We start from the raw sequence: 15,984 nt of genomic DNA, 5'->3' as shown, positions 1-15,984 counted from the left end.
AAGTATGTAATAAAACTTAGGATGACATTGCTTTGTCTACAATAACTAGGTCACTGTGACATGTCTTGTTTTGTGTGTGTGTGTGTGTGTGCGTGCACGTGTGTGTGTGTGTGTGCGAGCGTGCGTGTGTGTGTGTGTATACATACATTCATATGAGCCCAATGGTTGATTGACTGATATATATGCATTGTGTTGTGTGTACTTTCAGATCCTCAGAGTTGCTCATGATGGGTTGCAGCTTCTCGCGCAGTCATGCACGTGAGACCAACACAAGAGTGTTCCGCGTCTACAACGTCGACGACCAGGGACTGGAGCTGAATCCGGGCAAGATAGAAGTCGGGGACACCGACCTCATTCTGTACCAGCGCGGGAAGGAACCGATCAGGTGGCCCCTGCGCTGCCTCCGGAGGTACGGATTCGATGCTGAGCTGTTCTCCTTTGAGAGTGGGCGTCGCTGTCCCACGGGGGCCGGGATCTATGCCTTCAAGTGCCGCAATGCAGAATCCCTGTTCAACATGGTGCAGGAGTGCATCCAGAGAGCCGGGCAGGAGGATGTGAACCGCGCTAGTCAGAACATTCTCGGTCCTTCCAGTCGGCCCAACAGCAGACCGCAGTCTCTCAACGAGAGCCACGACATGTACCGGTTTGTCGTGGCTGGTGGAGATGGAGGTGGAGGTGGTGGAAGGAACAATTCGGTGAGCAGTGCCAACGGTATGCACCTCTACATCAATGGCTCGATGATCCCGGAACCCGACCACGAGTATATCAACACAGGGATCCCGTCGTCGCCGAGTCCTGTGGTCGTGGACCAAACGTCGGCGCTGTTCGACTTTCTGCACAATCCTCAGATTCAGGCTGCATCCCCGGAGCCGGCCGTCAACTATGCCGTGCTGGACCTGCCCAAGAGCACCGAGAACCTGGCCGCGCTCTGCGAGGACGGCAGCGCCATCGGCCACGATGGTACGACCGACTCCAAGCTGGAGGTCAACAGCATGTCGGGGGCTGTGGGAGCAGATGATGTTGTGCTATCACAGGAAGCCGACGGCGCCGCGGACTACGACTGCACCTCCTGCCCCATGTACATCAACATCGGCGCCGAAATGGCCTTCTCGCCGAAGGAAAAAGCACTGCCGAATGGCCTGAGCATCAAACCGACAGTCGATCACAATTATGCAAACCTGGGTCTGCCCGAGAGCTCGGCCCCTCAGTGGACAAACAGCACCCCACCGCGTGCGCGACACAAGGAGGTGGTCAAGGTGAACTACATTCAGCTCGACCTGAAGAACCAGTGTTCAGAGAGTCTGGCCAACGGAGTCCTGGCCTCACCGACCTCCGCGCACAGTCTGAGCGTCTTCCCGGAATCACCCTGCAGGAAGACGGAGAGCTACGCCATGATCGACTTCGATAAAACAGTCGCTCTGTCGAACACTGCCAAAAATGTGGACGACTTGAGGGTGGAGCCCGGGGTGCGCAAAACGAGACACAACTCTGTGATTCCGAATCTCCACTAGCAATCATCATCATCATCATCATCATCATCTTCTTGTTCGTCTTCTTTCTTCATAGCTTTATGTGACTCGCCAAAGGTCCATTCGTTTTGGATTGGGAGTGAAATTGTTATTTAACTCACAACATGTTTCAGCTGAAATGGTTCTAGTCCCAACTGGTGTTTTTTGTGTGTGTTTTTTTCCATATCTGCAATATGTTTTTCAATGCTCATATTCGTGTGTTCAGCTCGTATGGGCAAAACAATGGTAGAAATCGGAGATGTAATCGTGCAATTACACATATACACAGATGTATATATATAGTGTTGTGTTGATGATTTTATGTAAATGTGTAGATGTACATGTATGTATTATATGTATATGAATATAGTTAGTTGTACCTGAATATGGATGTACAATAAGGTAATACTCAAAACCTGACTACTGCAGAGATGAAAACAATGCACACTATTAATGAGAAGAGAGATTGTTTAACAATGTGTTTATGCATTAAAGGGAGATACCCTAGTTTTTAAACACTAAGGCATATTTTTAAACTATTAGAGCCGTTTTTGGTAACTGAAATCATACTTTACTTAGATTTTATTGTTTAGATTATCCATTTCCGTACATTCGAAAATGTTTTTGGTCATCCTAGTGTTTTTAATATCACAAAATGCATTTCTCATATTTTTAAACACTCACGTGCGTCTGAGAAATAACAGTTATGAAGTTAAGTTTTAGTCTATTTTTAGAGGGTATTCGACCATTTCAAAGTCACAGACTCACGTTTCACTCAGTTGTAACGTTATCCAAATGTGTTACAGGTTTGTAGATTAACTAAACTTAGTGTGCGTTTTCATGGGCTGAAACTAAAGTCTGTCCCTTTAAGCTAAGCTTTTGTCTTTGAAGGATGTTTTCAATTTCTTGACCAAACATTTTAGACATATTCAGACACCAATTTCCAAATGACCATCCTCAATTTCATTACTACCTACATCAGCATTATATAATTCAGTTTTTAAAATAGATTTTCATTGAAGAATTTTTTTTATATAAAATACAAAAACGTCATTTTAATTTTTTGATGTTCGAGTGGTTTGACCTTTATAGTGTTTAAATAATCAAGTATTATGAAGTTATTTATTATTTTATTATGTAGACTTATTTATCCTGCAATCATTAAACAGTAGGGACGTAGCTCAGTGGTATAAAGCACTCGATTGATGCGCGGTCGGTTTATGATCGATCCCCCATCGGTGGGCTCATTGGAGTATTTCTTGTTCCAGCCAGTGCACCACGGGTGGCATATCAAAGGCCGTGGTATATGCTATCCTGTCTGTGGGATGGTGCATATAAAAGATCTCTTGCAGCATTAAGAAAAATGTAGCATGTTTCCTCTGATGACTACGAGTCGGAATTACTAAATGTTTGACATCAATATATTTTTTTTAACGTATTATGTAGAATTGCAGAATAAATAAACTAACTGGTTACTGTCTTAAGATATCTGCTTTATCCTGCTCAGGTTGAATGGCGAATGTGGCGCGGCAGAACCTCATTGCAGTCACCAGTTCTTACTTTCGCAGGATAAAGCTGACATCTTTGGACAGTAATAGCAAAATGAGCAACTGCTGTTAACACACAAGCATCAGGGTGCTACATATAACCCCAAATTGTTGCCAACAACCTACAGGTTTTGTTCCTTTTTTTTTTTTTTGCATGCCATTTTACGTTCTTGGTAATAGTACTTTATAATAAAAAAAGAGGAAAAAATGGATGCCATAGGCCTATTTATTATTTAATTTTTTTCAATATTATGACATTTTTCAAAGACTTTATTGCATTGGAATGCATGCAAAAGTTAAAATTGATGGTATGCAACCTTCAGCTTCAAAAACATTCTTAGTTGTTTTCATTCGATAAACGTTTTTTTTCTCTTTTTTTTCCAAAACCACAAATATTTGGAATGTTCCTTAAATATTTATATATACATACATACATGTACATTGTATTTTGAAATATGTTTAATGTTCAAACTTTGCTATAAATATTTTGTCATGCAGTGTACACGTGTAATGTATTTGTAACTTCTGTATAATTATACTCATCACTGTTTTGTAACTCAAGATGTTTGACTTTCAAATAACTTTAAGTCATCTGTATTTTTACTGGCCTGAATGCAACTGTTAACACTGTTCTATATATTACTATAGAGCTTTTACAAGATGGGGTCTTATATGAGATTACAAGATCGCGAGAGAATTTTGCTCACTCCTTCCCCATTACTTTAAATTAGTGCCCTCAAGAGTGGTCTCCCCTGATAATAAGATAATTCTGGATTGAGATGATTCTTCACACCCTGGGGTGGGGGGGGTCTCAGCTATTTTCTTGTTAGTGGAATGATGAATGATGCTTGACAAAGTCTTAATGAATTTTCCATTCAAACCTTCACAGAATAACGCTGAAGACTTTGAGAAAATGACCAGTTAATCTCTAAAAGCCTACATTGGGGTTCTGGCTAGAAATATCTTGGTGGCGGCAATGACCTGCAAAACGTGAGCAATTCTTGGCTATATGGTACACTGACACAGTATTATTAGTGGTGGTTAATAGCAACAGTGCTGTTCAGGAGCCAGTTTCACAAAACATTGTGAGCCAAACTTACAAAGCATGTTTTTTTTTAAACTCAGGTGTTTAAGCATTATAAATGTATGTAGTTACATGCGTGCAAGACATAAAGAGGCTTTGTAAATTCAACCCTGTAAGGCCCAAAACACACCGCAGCTGGATCCGAGTCTGGATCTGGGTCTGGGTCTGGGCCTGGGCCTGGCGAGTATGGTACCAGTCAAAAATGAAACGCTCAGAATCAAATGCGACAAAACACACCCAAGTCTTTGCTGGCTCAGACTACAAATCTGGCACCAGACGACATAGATTATGCACTATATTTTCACACTGCCAGACTGGCAACTGCAGCCTATTCAAACCATATTATAATTTGTTTTGTCTTAATAAACAACAGGAAAGATATATATTAAACAAAGTAGGATTCTCAAAATTATTGTTGGCATTTATAGAAGAAAATATATCTAAAGATATGAACGCAGTTAATATACATGTACTATTAACAGTTACAGACCCAGATGTCAAAATACACTAGACATGGCGACTGCCACATTCGACAGATGCTGATTGACCCAGACCCAGCTTTTGACATAGCCCAATGTTATGGCACTCACTTGATGCACGGTCGTTTTGGGATCAATCCCCGTCGGTGGGCCCATTGGGCTATTTCTCATTCCTACCAGTGCACCATGACTGGTACATCAAAGCCCATGGATTGTGCTGTCCTATCTGTGGGATGCTGCATATAAAAGTCTAAGACTATATGTCAAAATTACCCAATGTTTGACATCCAATAGCCGATATGATTATTAATAAATCAATGTGCTCTAGTGGCCTATAAGTTTACTTTTATGACTAGCAGTTACATCTGTCATATGTGTACATGTGTTTGATGTTCGTTTCACACAGACAATTACATCATGACCAACGATTGAGCATTGTAACAATGAAATAAAATAAAATATGTATATTTCATAATGTAGTAGTTCTACTGTTCGTACTTATATGAACTTCGATTTAGTTGTAGACAAATTTATGTTGACATGTAAAACTTGGGCTTATGATATTTTGTGAAATTGGTCCCAGAATGTGAATGTTTTTATATATATCGAGATGTATTTTTATTTCCTATATTCGAGTGCATTTATTACTGCAGCTACATGTACATGGGCAGTATTTTAACCTGGGTTAAAAATAACCTGGGCTAAAAATAACCTGGGCTGTTTTAATCTGATTTACTAGTAAGTCTGATATGTCTATTTTCAGGGCTTCTAGGATTTTTTACAAAATCCACTAGCCATGGGATCAGTGATTTTAAAAATTTACCAGCCATGATTAAAAATTCACTAGCTGTACTTTACCTAATACAATTTTACTAATAGTAATAATGAGATATGTTACCTAAAGAGGGAGATAGAGATTAAAAACACTAAAATTTGGGGGGTGGGGTTTGTGGGCAGGATATTTATATTTACAAAATAGACTTAAATGCAGCATTTGATAACTTTTTGTTTTCACTAGCTGTCAGACATGGCAATAGTAGTTATTTACTAGCTCAACATTGAATATCACTAGCCATGGGAGTGGGGTTACCATAATATAGAAGCCCTGCTATTTGACATATTAAAATAATACCCCGCCTGTATTTTCAAAGCTATCTTAGCGATACAAAAATCATAAAACCATCTTAAGCTATGATGTCATTCTGGTGTGTGCTGTGCTATGCGTCATAGGCTATGCTATTTTTACGATTTCGTAGTGCTCAGATAGCTTCAAAAATCACTAGCCAGGGTCAATATTTTCAAAACCATCTTAGCACTCCGAAAGAGTAAAGCCATCGTAAGCTATGACATCACTATGGCATGTGTTATAGTTAGTCATAGCCTACATTGGTTTTATGATTTTGTAGTACCAAGATATCTTCAAAAATATGGGCACAAGTTTGTATCTGCAGGGCTTCAAGATTATGTGATATTCAGTGTTGGGCTAGTAAATAACTGTTATAACTAGCCCGACGGCTAGTAGAAAAAAATCCTTTTCAAATGCTGCATTTAAGTCTTATTTTGTAAATATGAATATCCTGCCCCCCTTCCCATCCTCAGTATAAGGGTTTTTAAGATCCGTCTCCCTCTTTAGGTGACATATCTGATTATTACTGTTAATAAAATTGTATTTATTTTCAAGTAGGGCTAGTGAATTTTTAAGCATGGCTAGTAAAATTTTTAAAACATGGCTAGTGGATTTTTATAAAATTCTAGACGCCCTAATCTGGCATATGACATCAAGGATTTTTAAAAAAGGGTAATGATTGTGAGGTATATTTGTGATACTCTGTTTTAGAAATAGAAGAAAACTATTTTAAAAACCCCATGTAGTCCGGTTCAGTTCACCTCTTTATTCATCAGTATTCTTGTTTTAGTTAATTGTTTATACATGTAGTTTTATTTTTCACAAGATTTTAACATGCTCTCGAAAGCAGATGTAAATAAGTGGTGTTGTTTTTTTCTCTTGTTTCACGACACCACTAGAGCACAATATTTTATTATTCATCGACTATTGGACGTCAAACATTTGGTAATTTGACATATAGTCTTTGAAAGGAAACCTGCTACATTTTCCCCTTATTAGCAATGGATCTTTTATATGCACCATCCCACAGCCTTTGATATACCAGTCGTGGTGTACTGGCTGGAATGACAAATAGCCCAAATACTATGGGGATCGATCCTAGACCGACCTCGCATCAAGCGAGTGCTTTACCACTGGGCTATGTCCCACCCCCACCCCACAGAAGTAAATAAATGCCACCCAGTGTCAAAACACTACAACTTAACCAGGATTATTCATCTGTACGGGGACGTAAAAGCAGAGCTAAGGTTAATGTGGGTAAAAGTAGAGTCTGACCAGGGCCATACCTTCCAAAGGGTTGGGGGGGGGGGGGGGGGGGGGGCAGGGGGCAGTAGCCCCCCTGAGAATCTCACTTCAATTTTTTTTAACTCCAGAATTTGTATAGTGTTTCATTTGTTTGTAAAAAGTAGTGGCCCGACCTCCCCCCCCCCACCCCCCTCTCCCCCACCCCCGGATTTGGATTGGGGTATGGCCCTGCTGACGCAAGCTGTCAGAAATCTGGGCTAATTTATTAAATTGCTAATTATTATACAAAGTGGCTACAACATTTAGTCTTTGGCTAATAAAATATTGCTTAAACTACCCACATTTTAACAATTTTCAAGGAAATGGGCTATAAATCTGAAAAATGGCTAAGCCAAAAAAAATTCCGGGCGAGTCCTGAGAAAGCATATTAACCATTGTGAGCAGCATTTGCTGTCAACTTCCTGTCAATTCTAAGCCTTCATTTTAAGAAATACTATGACTGTAGGCATTTCTCTTAAGTAAATATAAATGTGGCTTTCTTGTTTTAGTGAATTTAAATATGTTTGTTTAAATTTGTTTTGTTTTTTCTTGTACATTGAACTCTTAGATCAGATGGAAAATGACAGGAATATTAGTATATATATATATATATATATATATGCTGTGAACTTGATATTAATGTATCATTGATACTGTGGTGTGCTATAGGTTGTGTTAAAAATATATATATATATATATATATATATATATATATACAATGTACATGTATATACTCGTATATTATCATACATGCGCAGGTTGTGAGATACATCAGAAGAAAGTTTTTGTAATGCAGGATTATGACAAGCACTTCCACTGTTTCATTTTGCTCACTACAGAAAGTTCTTTGACTGGTAGTGAAGCGTTTTTAGATTAATATTTTTAGGTAGTTTCATATTTGTTTTTACACACCTGTGAAAGAGATCACCTGATGGAGGTCACTTCTAAGGCTTGTGATTGGCTGACCTAGGGTCATGACCCAAGTGTCCTGATTAACCACAAACACATGGCATCATTATAGAATGTCATTTGTGTCTATGATGTCACTCATTTACACTCTTAAAATCTGATGTCTGGTCTTTTTTTTTTTATTCTTTTTTTTTTTACTGTTTGTTCATTAAACTATATAAAAATTTTACTTGTTTAAAGGTTTGTAAACAAAAATGGAAAACAAGACGAATGTCCACTGGAGATGATTTATCTTATAAGTTGTGGGGCCGGGCATATTTCAAAATACTAGTTTTGAGAGCACAATATTTCACGAGAATCGTTGTTCTGTTTGCATGTCGGTTATGCAACTTTAAAATCATGAGAACTGCCAGTCGGTTACACAATGAACAATTACATTCTAAAATTCAAAGTACCATATATCGGTAAAGAAAGTGAAAATCAGTTTATGCTTTTGAAACACCAATGTAGCACAGAACCGTAGTTCAAGTGTTTTAGGATTAGGTAGGCCTAACTCATCAGTTATGAGGACTATATTCAAGTAACCAAAAATCTATTACATAAGTAAATATTTGAAATATTGTCCCCTAGTTTTGGTGTCGATTGGAATTTGAAACTGCCCTTGTATTCCTTTAAAGTCATCCACACTAGGAAGTAAAGTAATATAGTTTTGTATGAGGCAGGAGGAGCTGCAATAAAACCATGCATAACAAATTCCTTAATTACGGTAACCCATTTTAACTTGGTGAAGTTTAAATAGTTTTGGAAAAAAAAAAAGAAAGAAATGTTTTATTTAACAATGCACTCAACACATTTTATTTACGGTTATATGGCGTCAGATATATTAAGGACCACACGGATATTAAGAGAGGAAACCTGCTGCCACCATGCAATGGGCTACTCTTTTCGATTAGCAGCAAGGGTTCTTTTATATGCACCATCCCACAGACAGGGTAGTACATACCACGGCCTTTGATACAGCAGTCGTGGTGCACTGGCTGGAACGAGAAATAGCTCAATGGGCCCACTGACGAGTATCGATCCCACACCGACCGCGCATCGAGCGAGCGCTGTACCACTGGGCTACGTCCCGCAAATAGTTTTGGTATCGGACATCGATAGAAATCAAAGATATCAACGTAACAGAATCAATGCAACATTCTATCAAAAGTATATGAGGGAACTTTGATTAACCAATGATTTTGCATAACCATGAAACATGTTTGAAATCTAGATTAACTAACTTACTTCTCTGATTAACCCTTTTTCTTCTATAGGCACTTTGGTTTTGGTGTCAGATGGAAATTATATTTTGGTGTCGGATGGAAAAAAATGTCATATATTTCATCAGTATGATTTTAATGAATACTTTATACCACACCCATATATATATATTTTTAAAGTGCTTTCTAAATCATTATACTTGGTTAAGAAATGACATTAATAACTCTTAAAGGGGCATTCCTGACTGTACAGACATTTAAACATGTTCCCGGCTAACAAGGCTTTTAATGAATAAAACTGGATATTTTTTACCTTTTCTTTCTTAGTATATTAATGTATGTACATCATGTGTTTTTAGTATTCCTAATATTTATAGTATCTTAAACAGGATTTTTTAAAAATATGTACAAAATTATTGAAGGCAAAATCCCCAGTTTGAGTAGGTAATTTAAATTTTTCGGTCTGGTGTTGACCACTTTTGAAATATGCTTGGCTGGATGTTCAAACGTTAGTAAGCTTAACCGTTGATTAATGCTTGTTAGATACAGGTGACATCCACTCAAAAGATAAATCGTCTCCAATTGAAGGTGACAATGTTGAGCATCAGTTTCTGTGTTCTCATATGTTCAAATTTGTTACGTCCTTGCAACATGTGTGTCTGTACGATTGCAATGGAATCACAGCCTGTAAAGCCAAGACTTACATGTATGTCGAGTTTTACGCCTGGCACACTTAAGCATTACAAGTAGGGCTATATAGCTCTGGCACTCACCAAATTAACAAATTAAAAATTTAGAAACAATTGGTAAATATTATTTTAATTTGGCGAAATAATTTTGTGAAATAACTGTTGTTTTGTTAGAATATAACTGGGTTTCTGCAGTTTTTGAAGTTTAGTACATAATTTTGCAAAATTTTGTAATGATTAAAAGAAATTGTACAAAGAAAAAAACAAAAAAACATGTTACTTATTGACTATTCAGAACATTTGGATGCATTTGTTGATATCAGACATCCACAGTAACCGTGCCAGTTTATTTGTGAAGCAATAATTGCTGAATGCCTAAGGCATGAGAGTTATCTCCCATATTTTTGTGTGAAGGTCTTGTAGCCTAAAATGTTTTTTTTATCAAATGCAGACTTTCCATTTCATTTCATTTCAACTTATTTTTGTTTTTATATCCAATTAAGGTTGCTGTCCTGGGCACACACCTCAGCTATCTGTCTGTCCAGGACAGTGGGTTAGTTGTTAGTGGTTAGTGAGAAAGAAGAGGGTGTAGTGGTCTTACACCTACCCATTGAGTCGTTAAAACTCGCTGTGTGTGGGAGTCAGTATGTGGCTGCGAACCCAGTACCTACCAGCCTGTAGTCCGATGGCTTAACTATGATACCAGCGAAGCCGGTGCTGAGTTTCCTAAAAGGTATTATGTGTATATTAGAACTATTTTTACACAAATAGGTTTCGAACCCTTCTTAGAAAATCATCAAATCATAATCTAAATGCCTTTTAACATCTACATTAGTGGCTTACAACTGCCTCATACCAATTGTAAATTTTCATTATAATTGTTAAATAAAACAAGCATTCTGAGAGTACTGCTAAAGCAATACATGTCCCCTACCGGGTACATTTTTGTATCTTCTAAGTTTAAGGGCCATATACCTGAAAGATGAGGAAATCGGCATTAAAAAAAAATGTCCCGAATTTTTTTTTTCGTATTTTCTAAATTCAAAGGCATAAAATGTCAAAAATGGGTAAATCGCAATGAAAGTCAAAGCAATTCGATTTATAACGTACAGTACATGATAAAGCTATTTACAAAATTTCAGCTCAATATCTTGAAGCATTACGGGGAAAATAAGCCAGAAAATGTATGTGTAACAGACGGAAAACCCCGATAGACAGAAGGATGGAAATAAAACCTATAGGGGACTAATAACATAGTGCTGTCTTTGACAGGGTCTTCGGTAAACAGAGATGTAGGTGAACGTTTTCGTTAAACAATACCGTAACTAGATGACAGTATTACCGAGTCAGTTACATGCACAATGAGTCGGGGAAACAGGCTGGTGATTGTAGGACAAAGTTATGGTTGTGATTGTAAGTATTTATGACGATAGTAGTGATAGTCGTACTAAGATCGTTTCATGGAAAAGACCATCGTAGGCTATGACGTCACTACGGCATGTGCTGTAGTGATGTCATAGCCTTGCAAAGAGGATGCTTTGTTGTCTAGCACAGCCTAAGAGACCGTTGTGAATTAGGCCCCTGGACAGTTATATGCAACAGGTATATGTAATGCACCTTCCTGCGTATGTGCTAACATTTCTGAATAGTATTACAGTGAAATCTACATTTCTGTTGTGAATTCTATGTTTTTCATGTGTACATTTTTTAAAGTGTATTTAAAATTGTTCATGTCCATTGTTTACATCATTCATAATTACATGCATCTACTTGTTACTAAGAAATTATGGTTCGGAAATAGGAGAAGGGATGGTTCAGGCCATTTGAAAGCAGAGCACAGTATTTCACGAGAACCATTGTTCTGTTTGGATGTTGGTTGTACATGTGACTTTAAAAACGGGCAAACCACCAATCGGTTATGTGATGCACTATTGTGTTCTAAATTAAAAGACCATGTCATTGTTTCCTTTTGTTACTTTTTATTCCACCAAAGCCAAACATTTTTGTCTCGTCTTATGAAGTGACAAGGCGAGATGTATAAGTTGTACTTTTTCAATGGTGTCGTTGAAAAGGTTTCATGATTAAATCAGTTTTTCACAAACTGTAAGTCCTAGGTCACTAAAAACTTTGTAGCTGCATCTATATATGGGAGGGGTGGTACGTAGTCCAGTAGTAAAGCATCCGCTTTATGCACGGTCAGTCTGCAGTGTACATAGGATCGATCCCAGTCGGTGAGCCAGTTGTGCTATTTCTTGTTTCAGCGAGTGCACCATGACTGGTATATTAAAGGCTGTGGTATGTGCTGTCCTGTCTGTGGGATGGTGCATATAAAAGATTCCTTGCTACTAATGGAAAAATGTAGCAGGTTTCCTTTCCAAGACTATATGTCAAAATTACGAAATGTTTGACAACCAATAGCCGATGATTAATAAATCAGTGTGCTCTAGTGGTGTCATCAAACAAAACAAACTTTAAGTATATATGGATATTCATCACAGCTACTGCACTGAAAAGATGTATGGAAGGCGAAACATTTAGTTCTGCAGAATTCTTGTTCAACACGTTCAGACTACAGAGGTGGATCTAGGGGGCCCCCCCTAAATTTTGCGATAGTTATAATTTTATTATATATTAATTTTAATTTGTTTACGATCCCCCTCCAAACCTCTCCCAAAGGTCCCTTGGCATTCCACCTCATTAGCTGTCACATGACCCTCTCGATAGTGTTGCATTTTTCACAGAATATATTCTGACATAGAAGTTGTCTTGAATTGCATGGGGTAATTAATGGTGGTGTGTAACCTTTATAGATTGACCACCATTTTAGCCATTTGGCCAATTGAAATTTTAATTTGGCTAAACTAAAGATTCTTCGGACCAAATTCACCAACTAGCTGATATTTTATTTTGCCCTAGTTAAAACTCATTATAACCAGATGACACATTGTTTTGCCACTTAGAACTCAACTTGTGAGAAACTTTCCAACATGTTGACAACTGGAGGTTAGGTTGGGCAGTCAATGACATAGGCTCTCAGCGATGCCTGCAAGGTGTGGCGAGTTTGATATCATTTAATAGTTAACTTTATGATAAGGCCAAACAAATTTAAATCTGTGTTCAGACCAAAGTTCCAAAATTGATGCGGCGATGCAGGTTTTTGTTTTTTTCTCTCTCTCTCTCTCTCTCTCTCTCTCTCTCTCTCTCTCTCTCTCTCTCTCTCTCTCTCTCTCTCTCTCTCTCTCTCTCTCTCTCTCTCTCTCTCTCTCTCTCTGGCTATTTCTCGTCCCAGCCAGTGCTCCACAACTGGTGTAACAAAGGCCGTGGTATGTACTTTCCTGTCTGTGGGATGGTGCATATAAAATATCCCTTGCTGCTAATCAAAAAGAGTTGCCCATGAAGTTGCAACAGTGGGTTTCCTCTCTCAATATGTGTGGTCCTTAACCATATGTCTGGCACCATATAACCGTAAATGAAATGTCGTTATAGCTAAAAAAAAAAAAAAAACCAAAACCCCACAACAAAAAACAAAAACACAACCCCCTCCCGCAAAAAAACAACAACAACAACACGAAAATGGTTCTGTTTTGATAGTAATTTTGATTTAGCTTCATTCCTCGGAACGGAGCCGGTCAAAGGTCAATAGTTCCTACATATAATTTGTTTACGTTGAAAATATGTCACCAATGTGTTTTGAATAGATTCTCCTGTTAAATACTTGTGGGATGTCACTTGAATTTTGTAAATCTATATGAAAGAAATGTGAGAAACCGTCTTGACTAAGCTTTATGGTTTGATTTCGTTTGTTTGCCATGTGATCTTGATCACTTACCAAGTGTTCTTAATAATGTTTTGATTATTAATACGTGTGGGTTTTTTGTTCAGAGAGTTGATAAATTAGTTGGGACTTAAACTAAGCCCCCGAAGTGGGTAAAAATGCTGGCGGGGTGGGGGGTGGGGGGGGGGGAGGTTGGGGGCATGCTATTATAAAGATATTGTTAAAAAATTATAATCAATATATTGTTCTATAGGCTGGCAGACTAGTAGAAATTCTGGTGGGCTAGTAAATTTTAGTTGGTTCTGGTTTGGTGGGTTAGTGAAATATTTTCCATTTCTGTACCCCTGCATGACAATTTATATCTCAACAATGGGAATTGCTTTCGGTGCCGTCATTAAGTTCGAACTCTGCATTTAAATCTGTGTTTCTGGCCATAATTGTTCGAACCTTTTTTCTTTTGTTTTTACTGTATTAAATTTTATAAACTCATTCACACACACACACACACACAGTGAAACTCCTCTAAACTGGACATCCTCTGGACCAAGTAAAAAGTCTAGTTTTAATAGGTATCCGGTTTAGAGAGGTTCTCTTATGTGCAGATATTTAAAAAGGGCTCATGAAAAACGTCCAGTTTTTAGGGGATTCCGGTTTACAGAGGGTCCGGTTTTCAGAGGTTTCACTGTACATACATAGTGCGAGTTGCCCTCACCCCCAATAGTTGGTTAATTGGCCCCCTCAGTGTAAAATCCTGGCTATGCCAGTGTGCATTGTACATGTTCTTGTTATACAAAATCCATGTTGTCCAAATGAAAGATATTTACCTTGGTAACTAGGGTCAGTCACTTGCAAGTATTTCCGCCAGGTGACGTAGGATTGGCCATCAGGCAATGAACAGCCTACTTACGAAGACGGGGTCACACAGAATCTGATCGACCAAGTCGGTCTCATTGAATGACATGTACTGACTGCTGTATGTATGCTCGCCATGTCATTTGAAAGCATTGTAAATGGCTGCTTTTAGTTCAAATGAAGAGAGTTTTTTTTTTTAAATAAATAAAAAATAAAAAATTATATATATATATATATATATATATATATATATATATATATATAATTATTCTGCTGTATGTAAGCTCACTCGCTGAGTCATTCTGAAAACACTGAATGGCTACTTTTAGTTCAAATGAATGATGTTTAAAAAAAAAAATGATTTTTTTTTTAATTCTGCTGTATGTACGGCTCGCCGAGCCATTTTGAAAACATTTAGTTCAAATGAATGAGTTTAAAAAATAAAAATAAAAATAATTAAATGTATTCTGCTGTATGCACGTTCGCTAAGCCATTTTAAAAACATTGTAAATGGCTACTTTAAGTTAAAATGAATGAAAACATTGTTTATGGCTACTTTTAGTTAAAATGAATGAAAACATTGTTAATGACTACTTTTAGTTAAAATGAATGACATTTAAAAAAAAAAAAAGAAAAAAAAACAACGAAGATTTTGTGACTGCCAAGCCATAATTAAATGACTGTAAATCAGGAAATGTTAGCGAGCATAAAATGATACTATTCAGCCAAAATTTAAAAGTCATTATTTTCACATATTGTAGATGTATCCTTATATTACCGGACAAAATTTTGATCCACTGACCATAAAGATAAAGTGAATAGGTGTATGAATCACTATGACATTTCCTTTTTTTCCATTAACCATATTTAAATTTAAACTGTTTTTAAAGCAACAAAGAGAACAGTAGTTATGTTGCTTAAAATGACATCCAGCAGACACACAAGTACATATCTTCACTACTAAAACAAGTTTTAAATACATTGGAACTAAAGGTAAAAATGACTTTTTAAAACATTCACTGACTATTTACTTTACAATTGTATACAGAATCTAAAAGTCATTACACCTTTTTAATTTTTGCACATATACATGTAGTAAAGCTGGATGAATAAATCAATATAAGATAAGTGCCCACCACTTGAGAGCCTTTTTTTTTTATCACATTAATGTTTGCCATTGTAACCAAAATTTAATATACAGTTTGTACCCGATCCTTAGTGCCCCCCCAAAGTCGTTCCTACGGGCCTGCTACAATACGTGATATTTTATTGAATACGACGTCAAAATTAGTCATGTGATTGCCGTCCATTTTAGGACTAACATGGAAGTACATCACAGTATGTTTAAATCATACAATTCTTTGGCTTAATTCTTCAGAATCATATTAGCATTACTGCCGAACAGCTATATAGGGCTGCAAATGAATCACTACGCATTTTTACACAGATTACAATTAATTTTGAGGGTA

General features: G+C 37.4%; 2 protein-coding genes across 5 annotated transcripts in view; one reads left to right on the top strand and one right to left on the bottom strand.

Moving 5' to 3' along the window:
* The window catches only part of LOC121370527 (fibroblast growth factor receptor substrate 2-like), a 36,508-nt gene extending 34,386 nt beyond the window's left edge, over nt 1–2,122 (top strand). The window contains exon 4 of the mRNA XM_041495816.1: nt 209–2,122. Coding sequence (XP_041351750.1) covers nt 225–1,511 — 1,287 coding nt within the window. The 5' untranslated portion in view covers nt 209–224 and the 3' untranslated portion in view covers nt 1,512–2,122. The remainder of the gene's footprint in view (nt 1–208) is intronic.
* LOC121370526 (probable beta-D-xylosidase 2) overlaps nt 1–15,984 on the bottom strand; it is a 165,648-nt gene that overhangs the window by 118,130 nt on the left and 31,534 nt on the right. The gene's annotated exons all lie outside the window — the stretch shown is intronic.

This window comes from Gigantopelta aegis, chromosome 4 (assembly GCF_016097555.1).
Source record: "Gigantopelta aegis isolate Gae_Host chromosome 4, Gae_host_genome, whole genome shotgun sequence".
NCBI classification, from domain to species: domain Eukaryota; kingdom Metazoa; phylum Mollusca; class Gastropoda; order Neomphalida; family Peltospiridae; genus Gigantopelta; species Gigantopelta aegis.
The sequence above is the reverse complement of the archived record's forward strand: the minus strand, read 5'-3'. Positions and strand labels throughout refer to the sequence as shown.